Here is a 15,658-nt window from a genome sequence, read left to right on the forward strand (position 1 = left end):
CCATTTCTGGCTCATCGTCACCTTCCTGGAGCTCGCCTGTTACCTGGGACCAGCCTTTGGGACAGGCCCCCGGCACCACAGCAGGAAGGAGCTACACGGCTTCCTGCGTCTGGAAGTAGCTGCTGTCCCCACACCTGAGGGCCCCACGAGGGCAATGGCCTGCACTCATGGACCTGTCTCTCTAATTCACAGCACAATGGCCAGGCCTTAATCAGCTCGATAAACATTTCATAATTTGACGACTAAGGGGAAGGGGATATGGTTTGTGGTACAGTTACGCAGTTTCAGGAAGAAGTGAAGAACAGGCCAGGCGTGGAGAGATCACCGGGACAGAGAGAGGTGGGGAAAGCACGCCCAGGGGCTCAGAGGTCGGAATTCCAGCTGCCATAAGGAAACTGAGACTTCGGATCTGGGCAGAACAAGTTCCTTCGGGAACGGGATGGAAGGGGTGCTGGACTGCCCCATGGAGGCTTAGGTGTGCAGAGAGATGGACTTCTGCCCGCGGGCTCGGTGGCCGCCAAAAAGAACACCGGAACCAAGTCTTTATCACTGGCACAACACTTGATGTTTGCTGAAAGCTTCAAGATGCCAAAAAGCCTGCGGGGGCATAGTTTTTTATAGAAGTAGGCAGTTGTTCCCTAAAAAATTCAAACTCAGCTCTCAAATCCAGGTCTGAGGATTTTTTTTAAAAAGAGATTTTATTTATTTGACAGAATGAGAGAGAGGGAGAGAGGGTCAGAGGGAGAAGCAGACTCGCCACTGAGTAGGGAGCCCGATACAGGATTTGATCCTGGGCCTCCAGGATCAGGACCTGAGCCAAAGGCAGCCGCCCAACCTACTGAGCCACTCAGGGACCCCAGGTCTGAGGATTTTTGAGCCTCTTCTTCCTCAACACAACAGGCACTGGGCAAGTGTTCTGATCCCTCCCCTGTCTCACGGCCCTCTGCATGAGGACACTCACCTGCCACCATGCCAGCCCAGACAGCCCTTCGTGTCCTCGTCCCATCCCCAAAGCCGACCTAAGATAGGTACTCGATGGGGACCCCTATGTCCTAATAGTGCCCGCTTACCTCCACCCCCCTGAATATCTGTGTAAGCATGCAAAGGTGTTATCAAAAGTCTTCAAGGCTCAGAAGAACAGATGCATGACCGCAGACCGCCAGATGGTCAGGCTGCCACCAACCCGCCAGGGCAAGAAGGCCAACAGCCCGCTGGGGTAGAACCCTGAGCAACTCGTGGTTGGAGCTGCTTTTCATACTTAATGTGCAATTTAGGGAATGTGAAATGAGCACTTAGTAGAGCAAGGAGATGGTATCTGTGATTACTGTGTCCCAATTCATTTTACCTTCTAACCAGCTGACTAGTTTGTCAACTAAATGACACAGGTGCTTTATAGAGTTACACACTATGTCTAATTTTTGACAGGTGGTGACATCAGGGCCTTAAACCATCTCCCGGAAGCGGGGCTGTCACTGTGGGAAGCAATGCTGGCTTCATCAGTGAATGCTCCTCCCACCATGTGCGCAAGGAGGGGGACAGAGGGGACAGCTGCACAGCTGCTGCTCTGTGACCCACTGACTCACAACAGCTGTCCGACCGAGCCCTCCCTCCACTTCTGAGGGCCAAGGCAAACACCCGGCCCCATGGTGCACAGACACCCACAGGGGCCACAGTAGAGGGGACCGAGGGGCCTCTGGGCATATGATCAGTGGGCCATCACTTGCCCCCAGGCCCCCAGGCCCCCAGGTACTGTCACCGCACTGAGAAGCAACCACATCATGTACAAATAGACTCTTTACCCAAAATGCTGCAAGTTAGAGTTTTAGAGCAATGGCAGTTGAGAGAATTTTGCGCTAAGGCAGAAAGCCAACCAAACAGAAAGGCAGTTCCTCAGCTGTGTGAAATACTGAACTAGATGCCTGAGAGTCACAAAGAAGGAATGGCATATCAGGGATGATCTCTGGTCTCAAGAAATTTAAACTCCAGTGAGGGAACCAGCACGAAAGAGGGACCCAGTAGGACTACATTTTCCACAGCAAGTGCCAAAGGCATGTCACATGTGGGGAGTACAGCAAGAACATCAGAAAATGGATGGTTTATAGTCAGAAATCAGGGGGGTTGAGCTGATCCTCCTATGGGTGGACCTGTGAGCACAGCACCGACCAGACGAAGGTGCTCCACAAAGGGGGACAGAACGCAAAGGGAGGTGTAAGGGGATAGCACATAACGCTGGTCACTGAAGGTGGCACCACGGGAAAAAGACGAGGGGGAGAGGCTGAGGCCCACTGTGGCAACATGAATGACAGCAGCAAGCACAACTTCATCCGTCGTGGGGGCTGAGGGCAGGCACAGAACATGACAGGACCCGATGACCGCTGTCTCCAGAGCACCTTCTGATAGAAAAGGGAAGGAACGTGAAAATAGGAGAGTCAGGCTTGAAATCTGCGGGTCTGGGTGTCATCCTAGCTCCCAGCTCAGGTGGTAGCAGTAGCAATGGGAAAGGAGAGGGCGGCATGGAACATGGACAGATGGGGCCACACAGATGACACAAGTGGGGACCCTGGGCATCCAGAACACCTGCGGTGTTGTTCCCATCAACAGAAAGCGGCGAGTGATGGAGACAGTGAAGGTGTTCGGGGACCTGTTCGCATGAGAAGTGAATCCCACCGCCTCATCCTGACAATGAGGAACAACATCAGGAAAAAACCAACCCCTTCATGCATGGAAGCTCTGACACAGGGTCACCTCACAAGACGCACCTTACATCCTTGGGAGACCAGTCCACACACCACGGTGACCAAGGGCTGGCACTGCGGAGGGGCCGATGCCAGCTCTGTTAGGTCAATTCCAGCTCAGCCCCTGCTGGTCTGCAAGACGCCTGCTGAGTCACTTCACTGCCAAGCCAGGAAGTTATTTTGAAGACGGACATCTGGACGGAGAGCACTGAGCACCTAGGAGCTTGCTAACGGCTGTCCTCGTCTCCCGACAGTACTAATAACAGCTCTTCCCAGGGCTCCTACTTCTCTCGTTTGCCTGAGCCGCTCTGGGCCTGCCAGAGACTGACCACCACTTTCCAGCACTCTGTGAAACCACGACAATGGTAGTACACGCCTAGGGTGTTCCCGGTTGTTCAGGTCCAGAGAGTTAACCCATCCTCCCACCTAGAGCCAAATATTTCATTTAAAAAATAAAATTACACTGCAGGGCCTAAGACAGTAACAGAAAACGGGACAAAATGAAAGAAGCCACTATTTTCAGACATAAAAGGGGCTACGGTCTGGAGGAAAAGGGAGGTAAAGAGGAGGGCTCCAGGACAGGCCAGCTCTTGGCAGGGAGGGATACCTTCTGAACAGTGATACTGAGAGGGGGCCCCAAGCACCGGGATTTCAGGGAATCCAAGGTGCCTGGAAACACCAACAACATAAAAATTAAACGAAGGAGTGGCAAAATAACATGCTAGAACACACTCAATCCAAAAGAAGAAAAAAGGCAACAGAAGAACAAAGAGGAAGATGTGAGACTTAAATCTAACCATACTGATAATTATTTTCCCGTAAATGTAAATATTTAGACAGATATTCTAATTAAAAGGCAAAGATGAGAGACCAGATAGACCATGCGAACACGAACACCAAAAGGGGGTGTGGTTATATCAATATCAGGGAATGCAGACATCAGAACAATGTAGCAGCAGGATGAAGGAGGACATCTCCTAAAGATAAAGAGGGAATATTCATTCAATGATATTAACCATTGTTATACACATACCTCTCCCCAGGGTTGGGGGGGGGTAGTAGTTCCTCTCCAGCCACTTAACAAAGCAGGAGGACAGCATCTGTAAAAATGTCCACAAGCGGCTTGATTCCTAATGGCTCCAAACTGGAACCCTCGCCCCCAATGTCCACGAGCACTGAGGTTCTGAAGTCCAGAGGATGACATGCTATTCAGCAACAAAAGAAACCAAGTCCTGGACAAGCCACAGTATGGATGGCTCTCAAGGAAGGACACTGGTGGGACCGATAAGCCAGACACCAGAGAATGCGCTTGGTTGGAGTCTGTTTAAATGTTCTTCTGGTAAAGGCCAGAGCAGATCCGGGGCTGCCTGGGGCTGGGGGGAGCTGAATACAATGGAACAAGGATGCACTCTTTAAAGTGATGGAATGGTCCGTTTGCAAGGGCTTTGGAAGGAGCCACATGGGTGTACACTTCTGTCCAAAGTCAAACTCAATCCTTAAGATGCATGTTTCATTGTATGCATATACTTCTACAATTTTTTTTTTTTAAAAGAACAAGAGCATACGGCATGGTTAGCTGTAAACAAAGAAACAAAAATCAGTAACAACATGGCATCTCCTGAGGAAATCAGGTATATTCTGAAAATCATAAATGAGAAGAAATGGGGAGAAGGGGGGGCCCAAATCCATGTTCCCAGTAAAGCCATTCTGTTTCAAGTTCTTTTCGACCACCAATTCTGAACCCATTTGCTGGCGTGAGCGTGGGAGCCACAGAATAAAATGAGTTCCAATCGTCTTAAATAGTCACAAACGATTTGGCAAGCAAATGGATTCTGAGAGCAACTCTGAAGGCCAACATCTGTAAATCATACTTTCTTCCACATTCTGAGCAATGAAAATTTCAATTAAAAAAAATTTTTTTTCCGTGGAGAATAAGTACATCTTACAAGGTAAGAATGTTTGCTTCCTGGGGCGTCTGGGCGACTTAGTCAGTTAAGCCTCGGACTCTTGGTTTCCACTCAGGTCATAACCTCAGGGTCATGAGATCGAGCCCCGTGTCAGGCTCCACATTGAGTGTGGAGCCTGCTTAAGATTCTCTCTCTCCCTCCATGCCCCCCCCTTTTTTAAAAGATTTTATTCATCCATTTGACAGACAGAGATCACAAGTAGGCAGAGAGGCAGGCAGAGAGAGAGAGAGAGATTGGAGGAAGAAGGCTCCCTGCTGAGCAGAGAGCCCGATGCGGGGTTCAATCCCAGGACCCTGGGATCATGCCCTGAGCCGAAAGCAGAGGCTTTAACCCACTGAGCCATCCAGGCGCCCCTCCGTGCCCCTTTCTTAAAAAGGAATTTTTTTGTTGTTGTTTCTTTAAAAAGGGGCCCTAGAGTCTTAGTGTTCCACTGTTAAAAACAGTCTCTCTGAGAGAGCGGCACAAGTCAGCCTGCCCCACCGTGGCTGGGATTTCTTTCTCTCTTAAGCCAAACCTGAAGAATGTTCTCCCGCTCCTCAGGGAGCAGAAAGTGATCAGCGTGGTGACAAAGCTCTAAGCTCACCTGCAACCAGACAGCATCAGGAAAAATGCAGAGGACATGTGACAGCAGCCCCCAGCAGGTAGCCCAGTGCAGATCAAGCTCCCTCCATACCAAGGTGCAGGAACAGACCCATTGCCCTCTGACCTCAGCCTCCTATCTGAGCCTTTCCTTCACCTTCTGGCCCTACCTGAACCGGAGGACACTGTGTCCCCCGCAATCCCTGGTCCCTCCCATACCTGCTTTTGTGCCACAACGGGCCGCATTACAAACCCCATCTTCCAGACTCTAACTCAGTGACTTCTTACCACCTCCACCTACCCGACTCTTCCAAATGCCAGAATCACCTCCTGCTTCCACCCTTGCCTCCCCAGCCCGTTCCCATGGCAGCTCGTCTGCTCTGTGAATGCCTCAGTAAGCCTGTGCCAGCCCAGTGCTCAGAGTCTCCCACGACCCAGCTCAATCCGAGTAGAAGCCGACGCCTCACAATGGCCCACAAAGCCTGTCCAACCTCCCTCACCTGGCCTGCAGCCCCCAGGCACCCAGGCCACCCTGATCTGAAACCGCCGCTAGCAAGCCTTGATGAGAATGTGCGGCTCACAGCAAAATTTACTGCATCGGTGACAGAGTTTTAGTGGTAGATTTCAAACAAACCCTAATAACCACCTCAGAGCGTATCACTACCCTTCCTAGTTGTGACTTTGACCTGAAGTAGAAATACTGACAAAAATCAAGAATAAGATAGAAAATCCTCAGAAAAAGCATTTCCAAACAGCTAAAACCAAGGGATATCCTGACAGCAAACTACCATCTGAAATTTCATAACATGGTTGGGTTGTTTTGCCTTTTTTTAAAAATCCTAATAGGGTCCCGTCATCGCCCTTACTGTCCGTTCAAAAAGCTGACAGACAGCTTGGCCAGTAAAGGGGATGTTTCCTAGACCCTTGGCATTCTCTAGCAATCGAGATTAAGAACCCACATTTGCTAATATTGCTAAAGCATGTGCATTTTCCCCTTAAAATATGTGGATCCTGCCAGGGAGAAAGCTACACTGTTGAGTCAGCTGCAGATGCTGGCTGGTTGGCTACGCTTCCCTCCCTGCTAAGAGAGTAGCCGCCCCACATTCACCTTGGGATTCACACTTGGGCCTCAGAAACATCACCAGGAGCCACCTCGAGGAACTGCAGGGACTCTCCGGTAGGAGTAAACACACTTTGGGTGCTGACATGCCACAAGTCTGTGGGAGTCCCATGCATCCTTTTGCAGAGAGAGCTGGCTGGGGTGGGAAGCCCTCTGTGGCCTGACGTGGTCTTCATCTTTCCCATGTGCCTTGTTGTTTGAAGAGATATTTCCAGCAAAGCGCTGGATCAAAACATATTCAACTGTGAATGTCTCATTTTGCAAAGCACATAACTACATCTGCTACAGAAAGATCTTTGTGCACGGTCCCCAAATTCTGGATTTTAGTATCATTACATATTAAATAGGAACTGTACAGTTGATATGTTTTTTTTAAAAAGGGGGGGGGACTCTATCTGCATGCTAATTTCCACTCTAACTTTTCCTGGTGCAAGGCGGTTGTGAAGGACAGAACTCCTAATCAAGGCTTTCCCTCCGTGCCTTTGGCCATGTTCTCTTACCCAGCAATGAAATGCTCGGGGCAGTGCTTGGCACATGGGCAGCCATCACCATCCCAAACTAAACGGAATTCCTACTAAGCCAACTCAGAAAAAATCAGGGAGGGGCGCCTGGGTGGCTCAGTGGGTTAAAGCCTCTGCCTTCAGCTCAGGTCATGATCCCAGGGTCCTGGGATCCAGCCCCGCATAGGGCTCTCTGCTCAGCAGGGAGCCTGCTTCCGCCTCTCTATATGTCTGCCTCTCTGCCTACTTATGATTTCTGTCTGTCTAATAAACAAACAAAATCTTTTAAAAAAAAAAAGAAAGAAAGAAAGAAAAAATCAGGGAGAACTAAACAGCAACCATTTAAAAGATCATGGCTTGCCAACCTGCAGATCAAGGGTCTAGTGGCCCTACCTGAGCATTCCCAGTGTCTAGTGATTAGCAGACGGGAAAGGATTGGGTCATTCCGATAAAATGGAGCTGTTCTGAATTTTTCTTGGAAGTAACCATTCTAACTGATCTTAAAACTTGGATGATGGCTTTAAAAAGGAAAGTCAGTCCTAGTAAGTATTTTCCCGCTCTCTCCTATGTCCCACATTCTCAGAGTGGTAAAAGGCCACAGGGCAGGGCAGGTGGCATCCCCCAGCTAGGGCTGGGTCCTGCTGGAGGAGCCGACCCCAGATCCCGGCTGCTGGAGGCCAACACGGGTGAGAAAGCCAGCTGAGAAGACTGCCCGCCAGCAGGTTTTTAAGGAACAGCCTTTCCCCCTTCTCCAGTGTCTGTCTTCTCTGGGCAGCATTCTTATTAGAAACCCAAGTTGGTAATGTTCATAGTTGGTGCCCCTAACCTTCCAGGGTTTCCTCCCTCCGCAGCCGGGTGCCTGTTGCTGCCTTGGCCTTTTCAGTTGAAAATCCAATTAGCTGTGCTTAGTCAAGTGTTTATCTCTGCTTTCTGAAAGTTTAAATGGATCTTTAACTCTTTCCCTTGCTAAAAGTCTCCACAAAGGCAAGGATAATTGATGCAGAACTGAATGGGGCCCTGGGTTTTTCTTCTCCATGGGGGCTGGCTGGAGAAAGTTTTGTACAGATAAGCTAGGGCGGGAGGCTGACTCTGCCACTGTCAATCCGGCTCGCACTTCCAAACAAAGTGGGGAGCAAAGAGGGAACACACAAGGATTGAAGATGCTTCCCAGGTTCAGAGTCCCCTTGTCACAACTGAATGCAAGAGTGCTCAATTTGCTAAAATTTGACCCTGGCCTCTGAAGAGAGAGTTGCATAGTTACACTTTTTTTATTTTTTTGGCAGATTTTAACCATTTTTATGTTTTGAAGCACAGAACACTTCAAACAATACTTTTATAAATTTAAAAAAATGGCAAATTTGTTCTTTGAAATTAACAAAAGAGTAATCCTAAAATGTTTTATCTGTGTTGCTTGGGTGTGTGTGTGTGTGTGTGTGTGTGTGTGTGTGTGTTTACTATTTCTGTGGTCTTACATAATTATTGATTCTTTTTAAATAGGTACCTATATCTGTGTTCACTTTTGTTTCTATAGAAACTGCTCAAAAACCTTTTTCAAAAGGTGATAGTTTCTATTTTTCTAATGTATTCTTTTTATAATGAAACATACTTTTGTTCCCAAAGCCCATATCAAGTATATTTCTTATGACTTAACCCCAGATGCCAAATAGAATTTATGCATTCTTTCTACATAAATGTTCTCAGAAATCATGCTAAATATATTCAGGACCAACCTAGGAAATATTTAAGAAATCAAAGTGAAAAGTAAACATTGAAAAGGAAAGGCACCAGAATGCAAAGAAATAAAACTGTTTTTATTCTGAGACAAGATTCTCTATGGGGATAATCCTAAGGAAGTCACAGGCACACACACATCTCCCAGAATTAATAACCTAGTTCAGCAAAATGGCAGGATCCAAGACCACTAGACAAAAACCCATTCTGTTTCCACATACTAGTGATGAACAGCCAAAAATGAAATTAAGGAAAAAATTCCATTCAAAATAGCATCAGAAAGAGTAAAATACTTGGGAATACACTTAATGTGATGTAGAAGGCTGAAAGCCACAAAGCAGTGTTGAGAGAAATTAAAGACGACCTAAATAAACATGGAGACATTTCATTTTCATGGATCAGCATTAAGTCTAATGTTGTTAACGTGGCAATTCTCTCCACATTGATCTGTAGCTACAACACAATCCCGGCAGGATTTTTTTTTCTTTCAGGAATTGAAAATCTGATGCTAAAATTCATATGGAAAGGCAAAGGATCCAGAACAGCCAAAAGTAATTATGAAAAGAAAAGAAAAAAAAAAAAAAAAAGGACGAAAGTAGGTGGATTTTTTTTTTCACTATAAGGAACTCTCAAGTTGCATTTCTATTTTTTTTTTTTTTAATTTCTTTTCAGCAGTATTCATTGTTTTTGCACCACACCCAGTGCTCCATGCAATACGTGCCCTCCTTAATACCCACCACCTGGCTCCCCCAACCTCCCACTCCCCGCCTCTTCAAAACCCTCAGCTTGTTTTTCAGAGTCCATAGTCTCTCATGGTTCACCTCCTCTTCCAATTTCTCTCAACTCCCTTCTCCTCTCCATCTCCCCATGTCCTCCATGTTATTTGTTATGCTCCACAAATAAGTGAAACCATATGATAATTGACTCTCCCTGCTTGACTTATTTCACTCAGCATAATCTCTTCCAGTCCCATCCATGTTGCTACAAAAGTTGGGTATTCATCCTTTCCGAAGGAGGCATAATATTCCTTAGTGTATATGGACCACATCTTCCTTATCCATTCATCCATTGAAGGGCATCTTGGTTCTTTCCACAGTTTGGCGACCATGGCCACTGCTGCTACAAACACTGGGGTACAGATGGCCCTTCTTTTCCCACGGAATGGGAGAAGATATTTGCAAATGACAGTACAGACAAAAGTTTGATATCCAGGATCTATAAAGAACTCCTCAAACTCAACACACACAAAACAGACAATCATGTCAAAAAATGGGCAGAAGATATGAACAGACACTTCTCCAATGAAGACATACAAATGGCTATCAGACACATGAAAAAATGTTCATCATCACTAGCCATCAGGGAGATTCAAATTAAAACCACATTGAGATACCACCTTACACCAGTTAGAATGGCCAAAATTAGCAAGACAGTGGGTGGATTTTTATTTCCTGATTTCAAAACTTACCATAAAGCCATAGTAATCAAGACAGTGTGGTACTAACCTACGGCAGAAATCAATGGAACAAAATTGAGAGTTCAGAAATAAATCCTGCAATTTATTGTCAATTAATTTTCAACAAAGACGCCAAAACAATTCAATGTAGAAAAGAGCTTTTTTTTTTTTTTTTTTTTTTTAGAAAGAGAGAGCACATGAGAGGGACAGGGCAGGGGAGTGTCCAGAGGGAGAGAGAGAATATCAAGCAGACTCCGTGCCCAGCGTGGAGCCCTGCTCAGGGCTTGATCTCATGACCCTGCGATTGTGACCTGAGCTGAAGTCAAGAGTCAGACGCTAACCACTGAGCCACCTGGCACCCCAAGAAATGTTTTTTCAACACATGTATTCAGACAATTGGATATCCACATGCAAAAAAAAAAAAAAAAAAAAAAAAAAAAGGATGAATTTAAACCCTTACCTCACATCACATGCAAAAACTAACTCAAAAATCAACCAAAGTCCTAAAGGTAAGAGCTAAAACGATAAAACTTCCAGAAGAAAGGAAGAAAATCTTCACAGCACTCAACTGGACAGAAAAGTTCTTAGGTATGACACAAAAGTACAATTTTTAAAAATGTATTGGTTGAGTTTCATCAAAATTAAAACCTTCAGCACTTCAGAAGTTACCATTAAGAAAATGAAAGGGAAAAGCCAGTCACTGGGAGACAATATCTGTAAATCACACATATGATAAACAATATAAAGACAATTTCTTAAATGGACAAAAGATTTAAATAGGCATTTCACCAAAGAAGATATAAGGAGGCTAATCAGCGTAAACATGTTCGGTGTCACTAACAGTTAGAGAAACACACATCGAGACCACCATGAAGTAACCACGAGACCCACGAGATTGGCAATGACCAGAAAGACAAGAGCAAGGGTTGATGAGACGACAGTAAGCCCGGAACTCTCATAAACTGACAGTGAGAATGAAAAGTACTACAGCCTCTTTGGAAAACTAGCGCGATTTCTTAAGAAGTAAAACAGGAGCATACCAAACGTCCCAGCAATTTCAAAACTCCTTGCCGTATACCTAAGAGAGATGGAGACCTATGGCCACACTTGCACATGAACACCTCCGGTAGCACTGGTTTATAACAGATGGTAGGAATAATCCAAACGGATAAGAGAATTTGTGGTCTATCCATACGATGGAATATTAATTCAGCCTCCAAAGGGGATAAAGGACTGGCAGGCACAACACGGTTGAACCTCCAAAATCTGACACTGAATGAAATGAAAGAAGTCGGATGCAGAAGACTATGGGCTAGACACCGCAAATTTCCACTCGCATGAATGGTAGTCCGTGTTACCAACTGAGATGTTCCCTGGCAGGAGGTGACGTAATGTTACAATAGCCCTGTGTTCTTGGAACACGAGGGTAACATTTGCATACTTAGTGAATTAAGTGCCTACTTTGGAGTCTCCTTATAATCAGAAACACCGCCCTCTAATTAGAGTGGGTAGGCAAACAGAGGAGCTAAGTAGATTGTCGACGGATGGAATTTATCAAAGACCATGCACCTCACTTGCATATTATGAGATTACTTCAGTGTATCTTACAGAAAGAAAACGGTAACAAAATCTTTATCAGAATTGATAACTTCATTTGACTGCCTTTCAGTAATAACTAGTATCCCTTTAAAACCATTCTTTGGAAAAGCTGAACCAAGAACACTGTGTTAATACCTAAATGCAGAGGTTTTACTGACAGCAAATTAGGGACCAGGGTAATTGATGTCCATTGCGACATACAATTTCTGGATAAGGAGGAGAAGGAAGATAAAGCAGCCTGTCACTTATTTTTTACTCTGAAAACTGGCAATTAAAAACAAAGAATTAAGCATTTATCCTGCTGTATCAGTTTTTTCTCGCTGTGTAATGAATCACCACAAACTCAGTGACTTAAAAACACCACCCATTTCTGAGCTCACAGTTCTGAAGCTCAGAATTCCTGGTGGGCCCCATTGGCTTTCCTGCTCAGGGGCTCACAAGGCTGAAGTGTTGGCAGGCCAGGACTTACCTAGGGGCCTGGGGGGATCTGCCTTCAACCTCATGCAGACTGTGGGCAGAATTCAATTCCTGCGGTTGTAGGACTGCGGTCCTGGTTTCCTTGCTCAGCACCCAGAGGGCACCCACAACCTTATCCCTCAGCGCCCACCCTGCCTCCCCCACACCTGCAAAGTTGGGAACGCCATGTCTAATGGCTCCCAGCCTGAGGAAATGCTCTGCATTTTAAAGGGCTGGTGTGAGTGATGAAGCCCACCCCGAACACAGCCTTGATTTCCTCTACAAAATCTCCTTCACTGGGTTGCTCGTGGGAGTCATGCTGGGAGGCCAAATTCACAGGAGCTGCCTTCAGATTCAGCCAAGCACATCTACCTTTCCAACATAAACCATACTTATTTTTTTAAAGATTTCATTTATTTTAAAAAGAGAGAGAGAGAGAGCATGCATTTGAAGGGCAGGAGCAGAGGGGGAGGGACAAGCAGACTCCATGCTGAGCACAGAGCCTGATGCAGGGCTTGATCCCACAACCCTGAGATCATGACCTGAGCCGAAATCAAGAGTTGGACGCTTAACGGACTGAGCCACCCAGACATCCTCCTACATGAGCTATATTTAAAGGCAACCAAATAGCCTCAGTTGATGAGCAGAAGTAATAAAGATGGAGGGAATGGCATAATTAGAAAACCCCCATTTGGCAACTCCCTAAAAAATAAGCGATTTAGGCAGCTAGCATCCAGGAAAATAAAACCAACGGCAGATGACAGCTTGATGGGGAACTGCAGAGCTGACCATACCTGAACCCACTCTAGAGCCAGGACTACCAAGCAACACCTACGTGTCACGTGCCTCCGCCTCAAAGTACACAGCACCACCTGTGAAGCACTCTTGCCGAAACAGTTGAACCAATCTAATAAGCTGTTAGAGCTAGCTTTCAGCTTACAGGAAATACAGAAAATAGAAGTGCAATTTAAATGATCTCAGGAAGAAGCAAACAGAAAAATCCAGAACGTGGAACATTCTGCAATACAACTGACCCAGTTTCTTCAAGAAGTCAATTACCTGCGTGGGGAGAGGGGAGGTGAAGGGCAGGGTCACCTGTTCTTGGTTAAAAGACACATTACTGCCAACTACAATATAAGAACAATATTTGGATCCTGATTCAAACCAACCAAAAGTAAATGGACATTTTTAAGTTAATCAGAAAAAAACTGACTATAAACTCAGAATTACAATAAGCATCATCATTAGATATTAAACTAAGAATCATCATCTTCATTGGTTGGGGTAGAGATGAAGGTTGTATAAGAAAACACCTGTCATTTTTAGAGATGCCTATAGGGCTAAAACCCTATAAGGGGCTCGCTAATTGCTTTAAAATATTTTGGCGCACACAGAGAGGGGATGGACGAGGCTGGGAGAGCAGAATGTTGCAAAAGAATGAACGTGGGTGATGCATACATATGGGGAACAATTAGTGCACTTTGGGGCATGACTCAATATTTTTATAATATATACAATTCCATTTCAGAGCCTTCATTCATGGAGCATCTGTTAAAAACCAACCACCGTCTTAAGGGTGTCACAGACATTTCTCACAACTGCCTTATTTAGTAGGTACTATTCTGACCCCCACTTTTATAGGTAAGGAAACTAACGACATCCCACCTGGTTTGGGGTGGAGCCAACAGGTCAGCCAGTCAGCCTTCATCTCAACAAAGCATCAGAGGCCAGTGAAGGAGAGATTTCTACCTTTTCTGTTTCACAAAGCATTTTCGCACATGCTTGCAGGCAATCCCCCAAAACCATGTGCTCACCATCAGCACCAGGGAGGGTGGAAGGTGCTGGAAGGCAGAAAAGGAGCTGATAGCCAGGGGATACAGGGGGAAAGGGAAACAACAGAACCACAGAAAAGCAAGAAGACGGTGACACATGGAGACAGTCATGGAAAGGGGCTGATGGAACAGACAGGAAAGACAAAGGCAAAGGAGGTGCGGGGTGCTGAAATGGGAAGATGGAGGACCTACAGAGCTGGCCCCCTTCCCTTCTGCCCCCACCCCAACACCAGCCAAAAGGAGAAAGCCGGAGAACAGGAGGAGAGGCCAGACAGACACTGATCGGGCGGCCATGCCGGACGTAGCTGCACATCTGTGTTTGGCCAGTTGACCACGTACTCTTCTCTCCCCGTCCCGTCCCCCAGGCAGCTACTGTTCCTTCCTGTGACCTTCCAAGTTCAGACTCAGCTTCCCCCGACTGGCTCCATGCTCACAAAGGGGAAGGAAGGGAAGAGGAAGAAATTATTTATTCATCTAAGCACCTTTTAAAATTCTTTAAAACTGTTTAATGGTGATAGAATTCACAGGCCACCAGTGTCCCATGAAGCCGCCCTTGGGACAGAGCCTATGTAACTGGGCCTAGGGTGCAAGGCCGCCCTCATGCCAGTAAGGCACTCGGGTCAAGGTCTCCTGGGGCCAGCTACCTGTAAGGTTTGGATCAAAACAATGGGAAAGACATGCCTGGGGGCCTGCATGTGTGTTGGGGGGACGGCAGACAGGAAAGGTGTGAGGATCAGAAAACATAACGGAAGAAAGAATCCTCAGGACATCTTACAGACTGGCCTGAGAGCTCAGGGGATAGCAGGTTTGCCACAGTCCTCCAGTATGCCTTAGTAATGGGGAACCACCTGCTCCAATTACTGGTCAAGACCCGCCTTCCTCCCATGCCAGCATTATTTATAATAGCCAAAAAGTGGAAATAATCCAGACGTCTGTTGACAGACACAAGGATACATAAGACATGGCACAGCCATATAGTGGAAGACCGCCGAGCACAGATAGGAATGAGCTCTTGGCACACGCTGTAACATGGATGACCTTGAAAATGATTTGTGAGGAGCCGCACGCAATGGCCACTTATCATCTGGTTCCATCTAGAAGGAATGCCCACCACGGGCAAATCTATAGAGGCAGAAATTAGACGGTGGTATCTAGGGGTGGAGGAGGTAGAGTGCTAATGGGTATGGAGCCTCTTTTTGGGGGGTGCTGAAAATGTCCTAAGATGAGGCTGTGGTGTGGGTTTGCACAAGGCTGTGAACACACTAAAAAGTACCGAACCGTATTCGTGACAGGAGGGTGTTTTATGCTGTGTAAAACAGATCTCAGTAAAACTGCAGATCGCTATTTTAAATTCAACTAAAGAATAAGTCGTTCCTTTTTTCCTTTCCCTCCCAAAGATAAGGCATTTCTCTCTTATTATGGGGAGAGTTTTATTTTCTGTTCTTTAGCACAAAAGCAGAAGCAAAGGGGAGCCTTTATACAGATGGCAGTTAACCAAACACCATGAACACAGTGAGAAGCAGCAATAAAACATGAGATGAAGACTAGAGGAGTCAAGATGGCGGAGAAGTAGCAGGCTGAGACTACTTCAGGTAGCGGGAGATCAGCTAGATAGCTTATCTAAAGATTGCAAACACCTACAAATCCAACGGGAGATCGAAGAGAAGAACAGCAACTCTAGAA

At 46.2% G+C, this 15,658-nt stretch overlaps 1 protein-coding gene across 2 annotated transcripts in view; it reads right to left on the minus strand.

Moving 5' to 3' along the window:
* LOC111160050 (G protein-coupled receptor kinase 3) overlaps nucleotides 1-15,658 on the minus strand; it is a 123,889-nt gene that overhangs the window by 78,018 nt on the left and 30,213 nt on the right. The window contains exon 1 of one of the 2 annotated variants that reach the window (XM_022522850.1): nucleotides 3,769-3,850. The exons of the other annotated variant lie outside the window; for it this stretch is intronic. Coding sequence (XP_022378558.1) covers nucleotides 3,769-3,835 — 67 coding nt within the window. The 5' untranslated portion in view covers nucleotides 3,836-3,850. Of the gene's footprint in view, nucleotides 1-3,768; nucleotides 3,851-15,658 lie in introns of those variants that run through there. 2 annotated transcript variants of the gene reach the window in all.

Source organism: Enhydra lutris, unplaced genomic scaffold (assembly GCF_002288905.1).
Source record: "Enhydra lutris kenyoni isolate GAN:26980312 unplaced genomic scaffold, ASM228890v2 scaffoldscaffold73, whole genome shotgun sequence".
Classification (NCBI taxonomy): Eukaryota; Metazoa; Chordata; class Mammalia; order Carnivora; family Mustelidae; genus Enhydra; species Enhydra lutris.